The 13,890-nt window shown below is 35.6% G+C and overlaps 4 protein-coding genes across 4 annotated transcripts; 2 read left to right on the top strand and 2 right to left on the bottom strand.

The window, feature by feature from the left end:
* Window positions 1–661: 661 nt before the first annotated feature.
* Window positions 662–2,006, top strand: LOC113847748 (basic 7S globulin-like). The gene has a single exon (XM_027477011.1). The coding sequence runs from the start codon at window positions 669–671 to the stop codon at window positions 2,004–2,006; it is 1,338 nt and encodes a 445-aa protein (XP_027332812.1). The 5' UTR covers window positions 662–668.
* Window positions 2,007–5,437: 3,431 nt separating this feature from the next.
* On the top strand, window positions 5,438–7,332 carry LOC113846927 (basic 7S globulin). The gene has a single exon (XM_027475688.1). It carries the CDS (start codon window positions 5,620–5,622, stop codon window positions 6,883–6,885), a length of 1,266 nt encoding a protein of 421 aa, XP_027331489.1. The 5' UTR covers window positions 5,438–5,619; the 3' UTR covers window positions 6,886–7,332.
* A 2,074-nt stretch (window positions 7,333–9,406) lies between these two features.
* LOC113847846 (basic 7S globulin-like) lies at window positions 9,407–11,862 on the bottom strand. The gene has a single exon (XM_027477141.1). It carries the CDS (start codon window positions 10,827–10,829, stop codon window positions 9,669–9,671), a length of 1,161 nt encoding a protein of 386 aa, XP_027332942.1. The 5' UTR covers window positions 10,830–11,862; the 3' UTR covers window positions 9,407–9,668.
* LOC113847844 (pentatricopeptide repeat-containing protein At4g11690) lies at window positions 11,393–13,890 on the bottom strand. Its single transcript, XM_027477140.1, has one exon. It carries the CDS (start codon window positions 13,852–13,854, stop codon window positions 12,163–12,165), a length of 1,692 nt encoding a protein of 563 aa, XP_027332941.1. The 5' UTR covers window positions 13,855–13,890; the 3' UTR covers window positions 11,393–12,162.

Here is a 13,890-nt window from a genome sequence, read left to right as displayed (position 1 = left end):
TTATAAATTATAATCATAGCAATTACATTTAGTATTGAATTGAATACATCTTTCTCTGATCGCCTAATGGCAAATCTTAATTACATTTGATACTTCGAACTTGCACCAATTAAAAATTGGAAAGCGTAAACAATACTCATATTAAGGGAATTCATTAATTAAAAAAAATGTAGGCATTAATGAAGAAAAGAAAAGGAAAAAATAAACATGGATCCTCAGTGATGAGTCGCGTTTATAAATTGCTTTTCAACTTAAAAAGTCAAGGTCACCCACCTCCTAGGCCAAGGAGGAACTAGTTGCCATCTTTCAACAAATTAAATTCATTGAAACGCGTGTTGTAAGCGATCTATTCTTGACCAACCAAATTTTAGAAAGAATATTGATTTGCAGTACTTCAAGCAAAGCAAGATCTACTTATTTCCATCTTTATTATTATAATCATAAAAAAGAGTGATTATGATATTTTTTTTAATTTATTAAATCGTATTTTTTTTAACGTGTTAAATCGTATACCCTTATCCATTCTTCAGGAAAAACCATTGAATATATTACATGGTCACGTGTCCAAAACATTGTTTAATATGAGACTAGATCTACTAAGCGTTCCTCTTCTATATAACAGAGACCTCGCATCACTTATCGATGAGATTCAGAGAAAGTTGCAAACAATGGCTACTACCATCCATTTCTTCCTCCTCTCACTACCTCTCTTCTCGATCTTGTCTTTATCAGTTGCATTGAAGCCCCCTAAACCCCACTCCTTCATCCTTCCCATAGAGAAAGATCCAGCAACCCTTCAGTACTCTACTTCCATAGAAATGGGTACCCCTCCGGTGAGCTTAGATCTAGTCATTGACATCAGAGAACGTTTCCTCTGGTTTGATTGTGGCAATGACTATAATTCCTCAACCTACCACGCTGTCCACTGTGGTACAAAGCAATGCAAGGTAGCCAAAGGCACAGATTGCATTAACTGTACCAACCACCCCCTCAAAACAGGATGCACAAACAACACATGCGGTGTTGAACCATTCAACCCTTTTGCTGAATTCTTTGTAAGCGGGGACGTGGGTGAAGATATATTATCCTCTGTGCGTTCATCAAATGGAGCAAGAGCACCTTCTAATATACACGTGCCACGCTTCCTTTCTTCCTGTGTATACCCAGATAAATTTGGGGTTCAGGGCTTTCTAGAAGGCTTGGCCAAGGGCAAGAAAGGGGTATTAGGCCTTGCAAGGACTGCGATTTCATTACCAACACAACTCGCAATGAAATATAAGCTTGATCGTAAGTTTGCACTTTGTTTACCTTCAACTTCTAAAGTGAATAGACTCGGTGACCTCTTTGTTGGTGGAGGACCTTATTATTTGCCCCCTCATGATGCTTCCAAATTTCTTTCCTACACTCCATTAGTTGTAAACCCACGTAGCACAGGCCCAATCTTTGACAATGATCCTTCTACTGAGTACTTTATTGATGTCAAGTCAATCAAGGTTGACGGCAAAAATGTCAACTTTAAAACCACCTTGTTGTCTATTAACAAACAGGGAAATGGTGGTACCAAGCTTAGTACTGTGATTCCTTACACAAAGTTACACACTTTGATATACCGAGCACTTGTGAATGATTTCGTTAAGAAAGCAGCGGTTAGAAAAATAAAGAGAGTGCCTTCAGTGGCACCATTTGGGGCGTGCTTCGATTCAAGAACCATTGGCAAGACCTTTTCTGGACCGGATGTGCCAACAATTGATTTGGTCCTGAAGGGGGGAGTTCAGTGGAGAATCTATGGCGCCAATTCAATGGTTCAGGTTTCTAGGAATGCGTTATGCCTTGGATTTGTGGATAGAGGTTTGGAGCCAGGAAGTCCCATAGCAACTTCAATTGTTATTGGTGGGTATCAGTTGGAGGACAATCTTTTGGAGTTCGATCTAGTTTCCTCAAAACTTGGTTTTAGCTCCTCTCTTCTACTCCACAACGCTAGTTGCTCCCACTTCAGAGTCTTCTAAATTTTCCCTTTCGCATATTCAGCGAAATTTGGTTGGTTTGGTGATGAATAAATATAATTTATGTACAAGTTCTGTTCAAATTGTAATTTTAAATTTAGGTTGGTTTGGTTAATTGTCACTTCCCTTCAACTTACCAACTTCTTGCTACATAAGAATTACATTATCTCTTCCTCCAAATTCATATACACAAGCATAAATCTCTCATTTCCTTTTCTCTCTGTTTTACAGCGCCTGCTTGTTGAAGCAACTCTTTTTTGATTAATTAATTTTTCCATCAATACCTCTAACCTGTAGTAAGAGAGAGATGCTTATTTATAGAAGTTGGTTAAGCAACTTGTATTAAAAGTTGCTCTAAGTTGACAATTTCGACTTCCCTCACTAACAGCTTTCAGCCAAGATGATACTGTAGGCTATGGTTTTGTTTTGTTTAGTTGGTGTGGTCGCTGTTAGCCATGTATACAAGCATGAAACTCTCTTTGTACTTGGATTCATTCACGATAATTATGGCACTAAACGCATTCACTCTTGACCGTGTAGAGAATGAGAGCTACAACCATTAATTAAAAAAAGGTTTTCCACAGAAAGAAAAAGGTCACACACGGTCATAACAATGTTAAGTTGAACTGTTTTTACAATTTGCCAATTAACGGTAAATGAACTTTCTTGCAATTTTTCCCTTCCAATACATCGATTATAAAATAGAATAATTCTATATTATCTTAAAATAGCTTTATATAAATTTTTTTTTACATATTATGAGAAAATATATTAAATGTTTTTTTAAGACATCAAATGTATGATTTTATTTTATTTAATAATTACTATATACAATATTAAGTGAATCATTAACAAGATTTGGCAAGAGGATATACCATTTCTCGCAAGAAAATACAAAGAGCATTAAACAAACAATTTTTTAATCTATATTCAAGGTAATAAGATAAAAAATTAATAAATAATAATATTTATTAAAAAATAATATTTAATGTTAATATAATATTAGATCTTGTGATTTTTAATTATAAAATGTTTTAAATTCTGATTGTGTGTCTTTAAAGACATGCTAAAAAAAATATTTAAATAAAATTAATATATAATTTCTGCAAAAGCAATGACGTCTACCAGTTTATTAATTAAGAATAGATTAATTAATTAAACCTAAGAGAAGAACAAGTGAAGTCAAAGTGAAATGCACAAACCAAGGAGTTCAGTACCAGTAAAAAAATCACAACGGATATTGATTGGTAAAAAAAATTATTAGTGTTTTTTACTAATCATAATAATAATAATATTTTTAAAAACATTTGTATAAGCTTTTTTTTTTTTTTACATAAACTTTTAAAAGAAAAAAATTATTTCATGAAACATGATAAAATATTTTTACAAGCTAAATTCACTCTTGGGATAGTTAAAGGCCTGCTTATTTTATATCGCAGATTAATTTTACAGATTATGCAGGTGTTTTAATGAAAAAAATTATGACTGGATTTAATTTAGATATATACTTTAACAGTTTTACTAATATAAAGTCTTTAATACTGATTTTCTTATAAAAACATGTTATATAAACTATTGAAGTTTGGTGGAAGAAAATGCTTCTGTTTTTCTTAGAAGTGCAAAATTTTATAGACCTATATTTTTTTTTCAGTTTTTATAAGAATTAGTTTTCGGTCTAAGTAAAAAAATTTATTTAAATAAAATTGACAAAAGAAATTAAAAAAATTTACTTAAATCAAAATTATTAAAGATTTTAAAAATTTAATCTTATTTCTTAAAATACATAAAATTTTAATAATATTTATTTCTCATTAATGATTATCTAGTTACTAAATACTTTGTATATATCCTCTATCAAATATTCTAAATGTGTCTATTATGCTACTTGTGAACTATTTAAAATTAAATTAAATTGTTGAGAATAATAATAAATATTATAATAACAATTTTAAGAAGTTGGTTAAAAAATAATTATTAAATTATTACCTAATCAATTTTTAAATGATATAATAAAATAAAAAATACTAAAAAAATTTTGATTGACATGCTTGTAGTTTTTATTACTATTTATTTTCTAGAGAGACTATTTGAAAATAAATCATATGTTACCAAAAAGTGGAATAAGATAATTGTGTATAAAATTTTTTCAAATTTTTTCATAGTTTAAAAAGGAAGAAGATAAACTTTCATTTATTTTTTAATTTTAGCTTAAGAAATTTTTTTTTTAAAATATCAATTTTTTATTAAATTTGCTTAAATAAATTTTTTAACTTAAAACAAATTTAGAATGCAAACTAAAAATTTTGTCAAAATTATAAAAAATTCAAATCTGAATTTTATAATCTAAAGAGTTTTACTATTTTATTATGCTTTCTTTGTGATATTTCTTTATAAATATTTTACTATTTACTGTCTTTATTGTCACTAGAGAGCTTGCATGACTTCCTCTGAACATTCATTCGTACGAAAGTTGCAGCCGAAAACCTTAATGAGCAGAGAGAGACAGCTGAGGAATACCGTGACTGTGAGAGTAACAAATATATCGTTTTCTTGCTAATGCTAGGTTTGCACTCTACAGGGTTAATACAGTAATTCACGAATAAATAAAAACGTAAAATTGTTAATTAAAAGATAAAGAATTTAGATAGAATGGAATCCATTATTTCTCATTCCAGTCCACATTATATTCAATCAATTCATTTTATGAGGACTTTGAATTATTCCACATTATATATGCCATAATTATTTCTCATCCCTATATAATGTGGCCTTCACGAAAGGGAAAGTATCGGGACGCGGCAGCTTGTAACTTTAAAATATCTGGTATCCTCCGTCCATTATGTGGATCATATTCCAGTCCTCATAAAACGATAAATAGTTAGTGCAATTCCTACAATTACACTCGAAATATATAATCATTTATACGAATTAACGTCACTTCATTTATAATCATTTAAATGTGAATTCAAAGTCATATTTAATGTAATTTTAGTGTGATGGTTTCAGGATTCAAAAGAACTCGAGGAGAGAACTGACGTTAATTCCTCTCAACTAGTCGAATCCTCGGCAACACCTATCCTGAATGAAAGTACGAAAGAATCAAAGAAGTTGTGAACCCCATTGCACTTTGTTTTTCAATTTTTATAGTCGATTCGTACTGAATCTCCTCTGTGGTATGGTTATGAATGGGAACGAGTGAGAGACAGAGATAATATAATACTCTTCTTCGTCGTCTTCTTATCTGCTAGTTTTTATATTTATTCACTAACAACTTTGATTTTACTTTTTTACATTATTACTGACAGTATAATTAACTAAAACACATGAAAATAATAATAATAAAAAAGCAATCTAGAGAAGCTAGTCCAAAAGAGAAACATCTAAAAAGGCATGTGTTAAAAAGAAAATGCTTTGGTCTGTGAGAATGGCCCACCAATAAAAATGGTGACATATCCCCGCCCACACAGATGAAGATAGAAGATAAGCACACACAGTGACACGCTTGCCATAAAAAAAGGTAAAAGACTTAGAAGAGAGTGAGCAAGAACCTAGACGCAATTTCATTCTTCTTCAGCAGCAAAACGTACGACCCTCCCAACAACCCTTCTCTTCTCCCATGGCTTCCTTTCCTCTCCTCTTCTCCTTTCTCTTCCTGTCCCTCGTTCATGCTCAATCTTCACTTTCTTTCCACATCCCAGTCACCAAGGACGGTTCAACCCTCCAATACTTGACCACCCTCTCTTACGGAACCCCTCTTGTACCCACCAAACTCGTGCTTGATCTGGGAGGCCCTTTTCTCTGGCTTCATTGTGCATCGAGAAACACCCCTTCATCTTCCACTCTCACTACTCCTCACCGTTCAATTCAGTGCCTCACTGCAAAAACCCACAAACCCGATGACTCATCCTCCTCCTCTTCGTTTCTCTCTAGCCCCGTGGACGAGGACCAGTACCAACCATGCCAAGTTCTCCCAGAAAACAGCATCACAGGCACAGTGGCCACAGAAGGAGAGCTTGTAGAAGACCTCATGGCAGTACAATCATCTCACTTAGAAATCATTCACCAAGTTAGCTTCACCTGTTCCCCCACCAGCATGCTCTTAAACGGCTTAGCAAAGGGTGCTAGAGGCATGGTTGGTCTTGGTAGGTCTCGCAGTTCCCTTCCCTCTCAGGTTTTCGATTCCTTCAGCACACACAGGAAAATCACTCTCTGCCTCTCATCATCAAAAGGGGTTGTCCTCTTCGGCGACATGGCCTATTACGAGTCTTCTCCAGCCGTAACTGAGAGTCTTAAGTCTCTTACATTCACACCCCTTGTTACCAATTTCCCATCTCAGGAATACTTCATCAACGTTAATTCAATCAAAATCAACGGCAAGAGGTTGTCGTTGGACACGTCATCACAGTCCCTCGAGCAAGAGAACAGTGGTGGGGCTCTTACTTTGTTGAGCTCAATTGTACCCTACACCACCATGCAGAGCTCGATCTATGCTACTTTCAAGGCAACTTTTTTGGACGCTGCTGTGGCTTTGAACATGACCATAGTGGCTTCCGTGGCACCCTTTGAGCTTTGCTTTGAGGGCTCGCACGTGGGGGCAAGTGTGCCGGCGATTGAGCTGGTGCTGCAGAGTGAGATGGTGAAGTGGAGCATACATGGGAGAAACTCCATGGTTAGGGTAAGCAGCGAGGTTGTGTGTTTGGGGTTCTTGGATGGAGGTGTCAACCCAAGAAATCCCATCATCATTGGGGGGTATCAATTGGAGGAAGTAATAGTACAGTTTGATTTAGCTACTTCCATGGTGGGGTTTAGTTCTTCCCTTTACACTAAGAACACTGGCTGTTCCCATTTTAGATTCGGTTCCATGCTTGCAGACTCAGTTTGACTATTCGTTATAACTTCGATTATAGTACTGATTATTAAATTTTCTTCTTCAAACTATGTTTCTGAACTTTCTCAATTTTGTACGAGCTTGATTTTTGTGAAGCTTTTTTTGTTTATTTTTTTGGGGGGGGGGGTTTACTATTTAGCTGTACTAATCGAGGCTGATGAGATATTATGATCTTGTATTTTGATGGGACTTCTGCGTCAATTTGAGTTTTATGATATTGGAATACTAGTCGACTTTCAAGATGCTCGATTGAATTGCGAAACCTGAAAAATATCACTGAAAGATTCGTTTCCTTTCCTCCCTCTGTTTGATAAGAAGTGCATCCCACTGGGGAATTTGGACAGTGCCGAAGGAATAATCCTTTATGTACTGCAAAAGAAAAGGGTATGCTCACATAATTTGTTATGTATTTCTTTTTTTCGTTTATTACATCAAGATCTTTTTACGATAACAAGGAATATGATAATAGTATATATTATGAAAAATATATCAATTAAATTAATAATTTTTATACAGATAATAATAAACTCTATGATAATTATTTTGTACGTTTTATATCGTAATATTATTATGTTCTTTATTAACATGACTGGATTTAAATATTTCCTTTATTACGAAAGCATGACACGTTACTTCTTCAGCTGAAAAAGCTAATACAGGAACGATAGTTTAACCCCACCTGCACTCAGGACTAGCACATCAGTTGTTCGGTTCTTTATATATATTATATATAATATAATATGCAGTTTGGTTTTTAATTGAGAAAAAGCTTAACATTCCTCTGTCAACAATTAATTAATTATTATCTTATTTCTATGCATGAGAATATATATTAACGAAAAATAAAAATTAGCAAAGAAAGACGTCAGATGTGAAATACACGATGACTGCTGGCTATAGTAACATAGGACCATCCTCCCATGGCTCTGTTTTCGTTAGTGTTATAAATTATTTGATATGAGACTTCCTATTACGGGTATTGTATTTAGCTTTGTTGTTATCCTTTCATTGGACTTGGACCTGAATTTGACCCCAAAAAATGTGGTCGTCATTGTGAATGTATTCATTTCAATTACAACACGTGCGGATGCGGTCTGTTCCCTAGAAATTAATACCATATAGTTTACCAATAAAATAAAATAAAAAGAAATTAATACCGTATTTTCCATTTTCATATATACCTACGATCGACGAGATATTGTTAAAAATGCTATTTCCATCGAATCAACTGATGGATTCAAAGGGTACCTCAGAAAGCCCTGCTTAGGCATTGCGGCTGTCGGAAGGCGAAAACTTTCTTCCTACTCACTGCCTCAGATTTTGGTCTCTGCAGCAAGTTCTCCGTTTGCTTCAGTTCTTCCACAACATCCAACTAATGATGCCATTTTCTTTGATGAAGTCCTGTTTAGGGCCAGCTTACTTTAAAGTTAAAAAAAGAAATTGCATTTTTCAATAAAATACATATGTTATAATAAATATATATGATTTAAATTAAGTTATATATGTACATTAATCATTGATTACTGTGTTTTGAATCCAGAGTGGAGCCCATAGCACAATTGTTTTTAGGTCAACATAGCAGAATTCTTGAACGTGCTTTGTATCCAGAGATATTGGACTTTTAATGCGCGGCCCATTCTGTCATTTGTAGACTTGGTGTTGCAGTGGCAAAGTTTGTTGACAAAAAGAAAGAACGGCACAGGATCGGCAGTGTGATCTGATGATTTGACCCCAAAATATAAAGAGTGGGAGGTGCGTAGGGCATCGCAAAAGAGAAAGCGATGGTGCTAATAAGGCTCAAACTTTTTGCAACTTTTATATATATATATATATATATACACACACACAAACCATCTTTATATAAAAAATTTGTTCTAAAAACGACCTCACATTTTTTAGAAATTTAATTTCGGAATCGATCAAAATAATCTTTATTTCTAAAATTGTGTTAAAAACTTCAAAATTTAGTTTTTAGAATGTTATTTTGCAAAGGGTAGCACGGACCTGCCGTCTTTTTTTGGTCGAGTAGTTAATGTTAAAAAAAACTGCAGGTTTCGAAAAAAAAAACGTAAATATTACCGTAACATAACATGTCCCATGACGGTTGTTTAACTTGGTGAACAAATTAAGAATTGGGACATGCAGGAAGTCTCGTTTATGGGAGGCTTGTTCGTTTCAAATTATCATTTATTTAAAAAAACTTTCAACAAAATAATTTGAAATGACATGGTAGACTCTTTAAATTGACTGGTTCATTATGAAAACAAATTGCAAGCACTGGGTTCATTCTATATTAGACCACGATACTGTAGTTTGGGTTCTTCAACCAAACTTAGTAACGATCTTGTGGTAAATAATGTACTAAAGGGAAGAAAATCATTACACAAAATCCAAATATACAATTAGATTTGCAAATAGAGACGGAAACTGCCCATATATAGCGTCTTATTTGACTCAAACAAAATGTCTTGCCGTTGCCGAGACATTTTCGGAGGAATCCTCAAACTAAACATCAAAACTCAAGCTCATTCTATTAAAAATTGTTGAAGAGAAAACTAAACATGAACCGCGACTTGAACAAACCAGGCCAACTCTTACATGTGAAAAAACTAAAACGTACTATAATAAAACATTAATAGATTTACAAATTACAGCGAATATAATAATATAATAGAATTTCAAGTCACATTACACGAGCCTTTAGTCTACACTTGACGTAGGAGAGTGAAAGATAGAAAAGACGAATATTCAACACGCTTGAGGACCTAACAAAAGATTCAAGAGTGGGAACAGCTTGCGTTCCGGAGCAAAAGCGAGGAGCTGAAGCTTAATTTTGAGGAAGCTATATCAAACACCAAAAGATTGTCCTCCAACTGATACCCACCAATAACAATGGAGGCTTCAACAGAAGAAGACATTCTTGGCTTCGTCCCTCCGTCCACAAAAGCAAGGCACGCTACGTTCTTCCTCGTCACCACCATCGAATTGGCTCCATGAATAGTCCACTGCACTCCCCCAGGTAGCACTAGATCAATAGTTGGCACAGGCAAACCATTGCCAATGGTGCTTGAATCAAAGCATGCCTCAAAAGGTCTCACTGATGCCACTCTCTTCATCTTTCTCACTGCAGCCTTATTCACAAAATCTTGAACAAAGGGTTTGTAGAGAGAAGTATGTAACTCAGTGAATGGAGTCAAGGTACTAATTTTGGTGCCCCCATTTCCCTTCTTGTCAATGGACAGAAGAGAAGGATTTAAGTTTACAACATGGCCATCAATTTTAACTGATTTCACATCAATGAAGTATTCAATAGAGGGAGTACCGTGTATAGACAGTGGACCAGTGGCAACAGGGTTGATAATAAGTGGGGTGGTTTGAAGAAACTTGGACTCAGCTTGAGAATGATCACTACCGCCAATGAAAATGTTACCAAAGCCCTTCTCGTTTGAAGAAGGGAAACAGAGAGAAAACTTGGGAGGAAGCTTGTATGCCGAAACGAGTTGTGTTGGCAATGCAAGTTTTGACCTTGAAAGGCCTATGACCCCTTTACTGCTTTTGGGTAAACCTTGTAAGGCAAGGCCAACATTACTAAAGCCATTGTTCAAGTCAATGCAACCAGAAAGAAAACCGGGCACTTGCATATGAGGCAAGAATATGACATCCTCGACCATTGTCTCAAAGGAAGTGAATTTAGATAATGGGTTGGTTATTGTGATATCACAGTCGTTGATTGCACAACCTGGTTTATAGGGCCCAATGCAGCCAGTGGCAGAGCATGTAGAGCCTCTAGGGCATTTCTTTGATTCACAATCAACGTGACGCTTGGATGATGAATTGTAGGGTCTGCTGCAGTCATGCCAGAGATTTTCTCCGCCAAGATGAATGACTAGGTCCATGTTGTGTGGAGGAGTTCCTATGCCTACTGTGGTGTAGAACATGTGGTTGTTGGGTCTTTCTTAATGGGAAGGATGAAGGATTTTGGTATGGAAGTGGGTTCATGTGGTAATGGTAAGCAGAAAGCAGAGAGAAAGGTTGTAAAGAGAAGGATGAAATGGATGACGACAGCAGAAGAAGTTGAAGCCATAGTGAACATAAGCTAATGAATTGGAATGCTGTATGCAGTTCTGAGTGCCGAGTTTCCTTTTTATAGCATGGCGTTTGCATTGTGTAGATATAATCTTAATGACTATATTTATGACTCTTTGACCATACCGTTTCGTCAAAAAATTGCTGCATGTGGGTTTATCATAATAATAAGCATAGATTTTTCTAAATACAAAGATACTGGTTTAACTTTCTTTATATATTTCTAATTGCAGCCTGTTTTCTTTATGATTTTTTTAAGGTTAAATAAAGGTAATGCTTTTAGCCTTCTAACATCATAAAATGTGTACATTAAAAAATATATACATGCATGATACATAAAATTACCTTTTTCTATCGGATAATCAATTTATACTTGTAACATAAGGATAAAGAAGAGGGTTCAGTTTGGCGAACTCCACTTGTAATGGAAACAGCAGCAACATCCGTGAATCATTCGTTTGGTTGCGAACTTGGCTAAGTGAAGATGAGCTTGCACATTCGAATTTAATTCATGCAAGCTACTTGCTAAATACAAATCCCGTGTAGGGAAAGAAATATAAGTAGGCCACAACACTTGCCATTTATGATATATCATCCACCAAGATGTGTATACAAGTTGGTACGGGTACGGATATAATCACTCAATATCATTAACTGATTCAAGCCCCCCACATACACGTGGTTTCTTGTTTTGCATCCTGAAACTATTATTTAGGTAAATTCCAAACGAAAAGATGCAAAAATTAGTGGTACTTGCTGGTTCATGATCAAGGACCCCCTTGCCGCGCGTGGTAAAGATCAGGATATGAAAATGGAATTCCCAAGTTGTATATTAAATGCTCAATGAATTCAGCCAGTTCTTGCAACAACTCAACCTGCCCAGCTGTGCCTCATCAAATGTACTGGTCCCTCCCATTGTTTAAGGCTAACATGCTCTATCATTCATACACTGGATAACATTGCGTCATTAACCTTTGGGCCATGGGGCCACGGCCCAGTCAAACATTTCGCCATTAAGAGAGTTGCCATGATTATCCAACTCCAAAATAATCCAAGAGCCAAAGCCAAACTATATATATATATATACACACACACGTGTATAAAAACAGTATAATTCCTGAACGAGCTCGATTAATGGTTACAAAATATTCTATTGAAGAGAAATAGAATCAAGAGGAAGAAAAATTACGAATTAGATATTATATTACTTTCTTCAATATTTACTTTGTAAACCATATTGTACAAAGAAACTGATGGCTTTAGTCCTGAATTTTTCATCTGTTGTAAGAGAAGATCAGCTTCCTTCCACTTTCCATCTCTGCAAAGAAGCCCTATGGTTGAACAAAAACTGGCCACATTTGGAACCCTTCCATTCTCAACCATTTCTTTGAGTACCCTAAGAGCCCTATAAGAGCTTCCTTCTTTGCAGTAACCGTGAATCATCGTATTATATATGACACTATTTGGTTCTAAGTGCAGCTCACCCAATGATTTGAAGAGTTTTGATGCTTCTTTCATGTTACCATGCATACATAACCCATGTATTAGGACACTGTACGAGTATACATCCGAACCCAAACCAGCCTTTTCCATCAAAGTGTGCATCTCAAAAGCTTTTTCCATAAAATTTAATCTTACAAAAGCATCAATCAGAATTGTATATGTCACTTTGGAAGGAGCAACGCATCTCTCCTCCATTTCCTTGACCAAGTGAAGAGCTCCTTCTAAATCTCCAACCTTACAATATCCAGCAATCATTGTATTATAAGTTACTAACGTTGGCGATAGTCCATTTGACCTCAATTGATTGAACAATCTAACAGCAGTGTCCACCTTTCCAACATCACAAAACCCATTGATCAGTAAATTGTATGTAACAATATTAGGACTAAGGCCAACACTGTTGACTTGATGAACTAACTTCACTGCTTCCCCAAGCCTCTTCATTGCACACAGCCCACCAATTAAAAGGTTGTATGTCATAACACCATATGCAATACCTATGTCGCGCATTTCATCAAACACCTCAAAAGCTTTATCCACCATCCCACCATTACAATACTCATTGATGACACAACTGTAAGCATAAACATTAGGCACAATCCCACTTTTCTTCATATTTTCATACATTTGAAATCCTTCCCTTTGAAGGCCATGCTTGAAAAACCCATTCATTAACACACTATAAGTATGCTGATTGGCAACTAAATTCAACCTCTCCATCTTGCAAAACAACTTCTTTGCCAGCCGAACCTCACCATTCTTGCAACAGCCATCAATCAACGTAGTGTATAAGACAACATTTGGAGACAAACCCATCTCTTCCAACATAGCCAGAAGCTGAAAACCTCTCACCAAGTCACCAGCTTCACAACAACCCTTGATCATAATCCCAAAACTGTAAACATCCACAACAAGCTTACCCTTCAATTCATTGAAAACCCGCCAAGCTGTATCAAAACAATTTGATCTAATGAGAATGCTCAAAAGATTATTGAACGTGTTTGATCTAGGAACATGGCCCTGGTGAACCATTTGGTGTAGAAAATTAAGAGCTTGATGAGGTGAGTGAGAATGAACATATGCATTAATAATTGCTTCATAGAGAAGAGTATGAGAGGTGAAATGGGTTTGTGTTAGTTGATGGATAAAAGAGGAGGGGGAGAAGCTAGATAAGAAAATTCGACCTGAGATTATACGTAGAAGGAGAGATTGAGCTTGGGATAACATACCAGAGGAAAGGAGAAGGTTTAACATGAAGGAAATAGAGTGGCAAGTGTGGTAATTGGTTGAAGAATTGAAGAAGAAGAGAGCTTTTGTTGGAGGCACTTTCACCATTTTTTGGATAAGAATGAGGGCTTCGTGAGAGTGAGACATGTTTCTCTTTCTGTAACACACACCAGTCACCACATC

The sequence above is a fragment of the Abrus precatorius genome, unplaced genomic scaffold, assembly GCF_003935025.1.
Source record: "Abrus precatorius isolate BTA unplaced genomic scaffold, Abrus_2018 Scaffold8, whole genome shotgun sequence".
NCBI lineage: Eukaryota > Viridiplantae > Streptophyta > Magnoliopsida > Fabales > Fabaceae > Abrus > Abrus precatorius.
This window is presented reverse-complemented; position numbering and strand designations above follow the sequence as displayed.

What these genes read in the sequence shown, in the direction of transcription:
- LOC113847846 (XM_027477141.1), bottom strand. Translation starts at nt 10,829, where the DNA reads ATGTTCTACACCACAGTAGGCATAGGAACTCCTCCACACAACATGGAC.
- LOC113846927 (XM_027475688.1), top strand. Translation starts at nt 5,620, where the DNA reads ATGGCTTCCTTTCCTCTCCTCTTCTCCTTTCTCTTCCTGTCCCTCGTT.
- LOC113847844 (XM_027477140.1), bottom strand. Translation starts at nt 13,854, where the DNA reads ATGTCTCACTCTCACGAAGCCCTCATTCTTATCCAAAAAATGGTGAAA.
- LOC113847748 (XM_027477011.1), top strand. Translation starts at nt 669, where the DNA reads ATGGCTACTACCATCCATTTCTTCCTCCTCTCACTACCTCTCTTCTCG.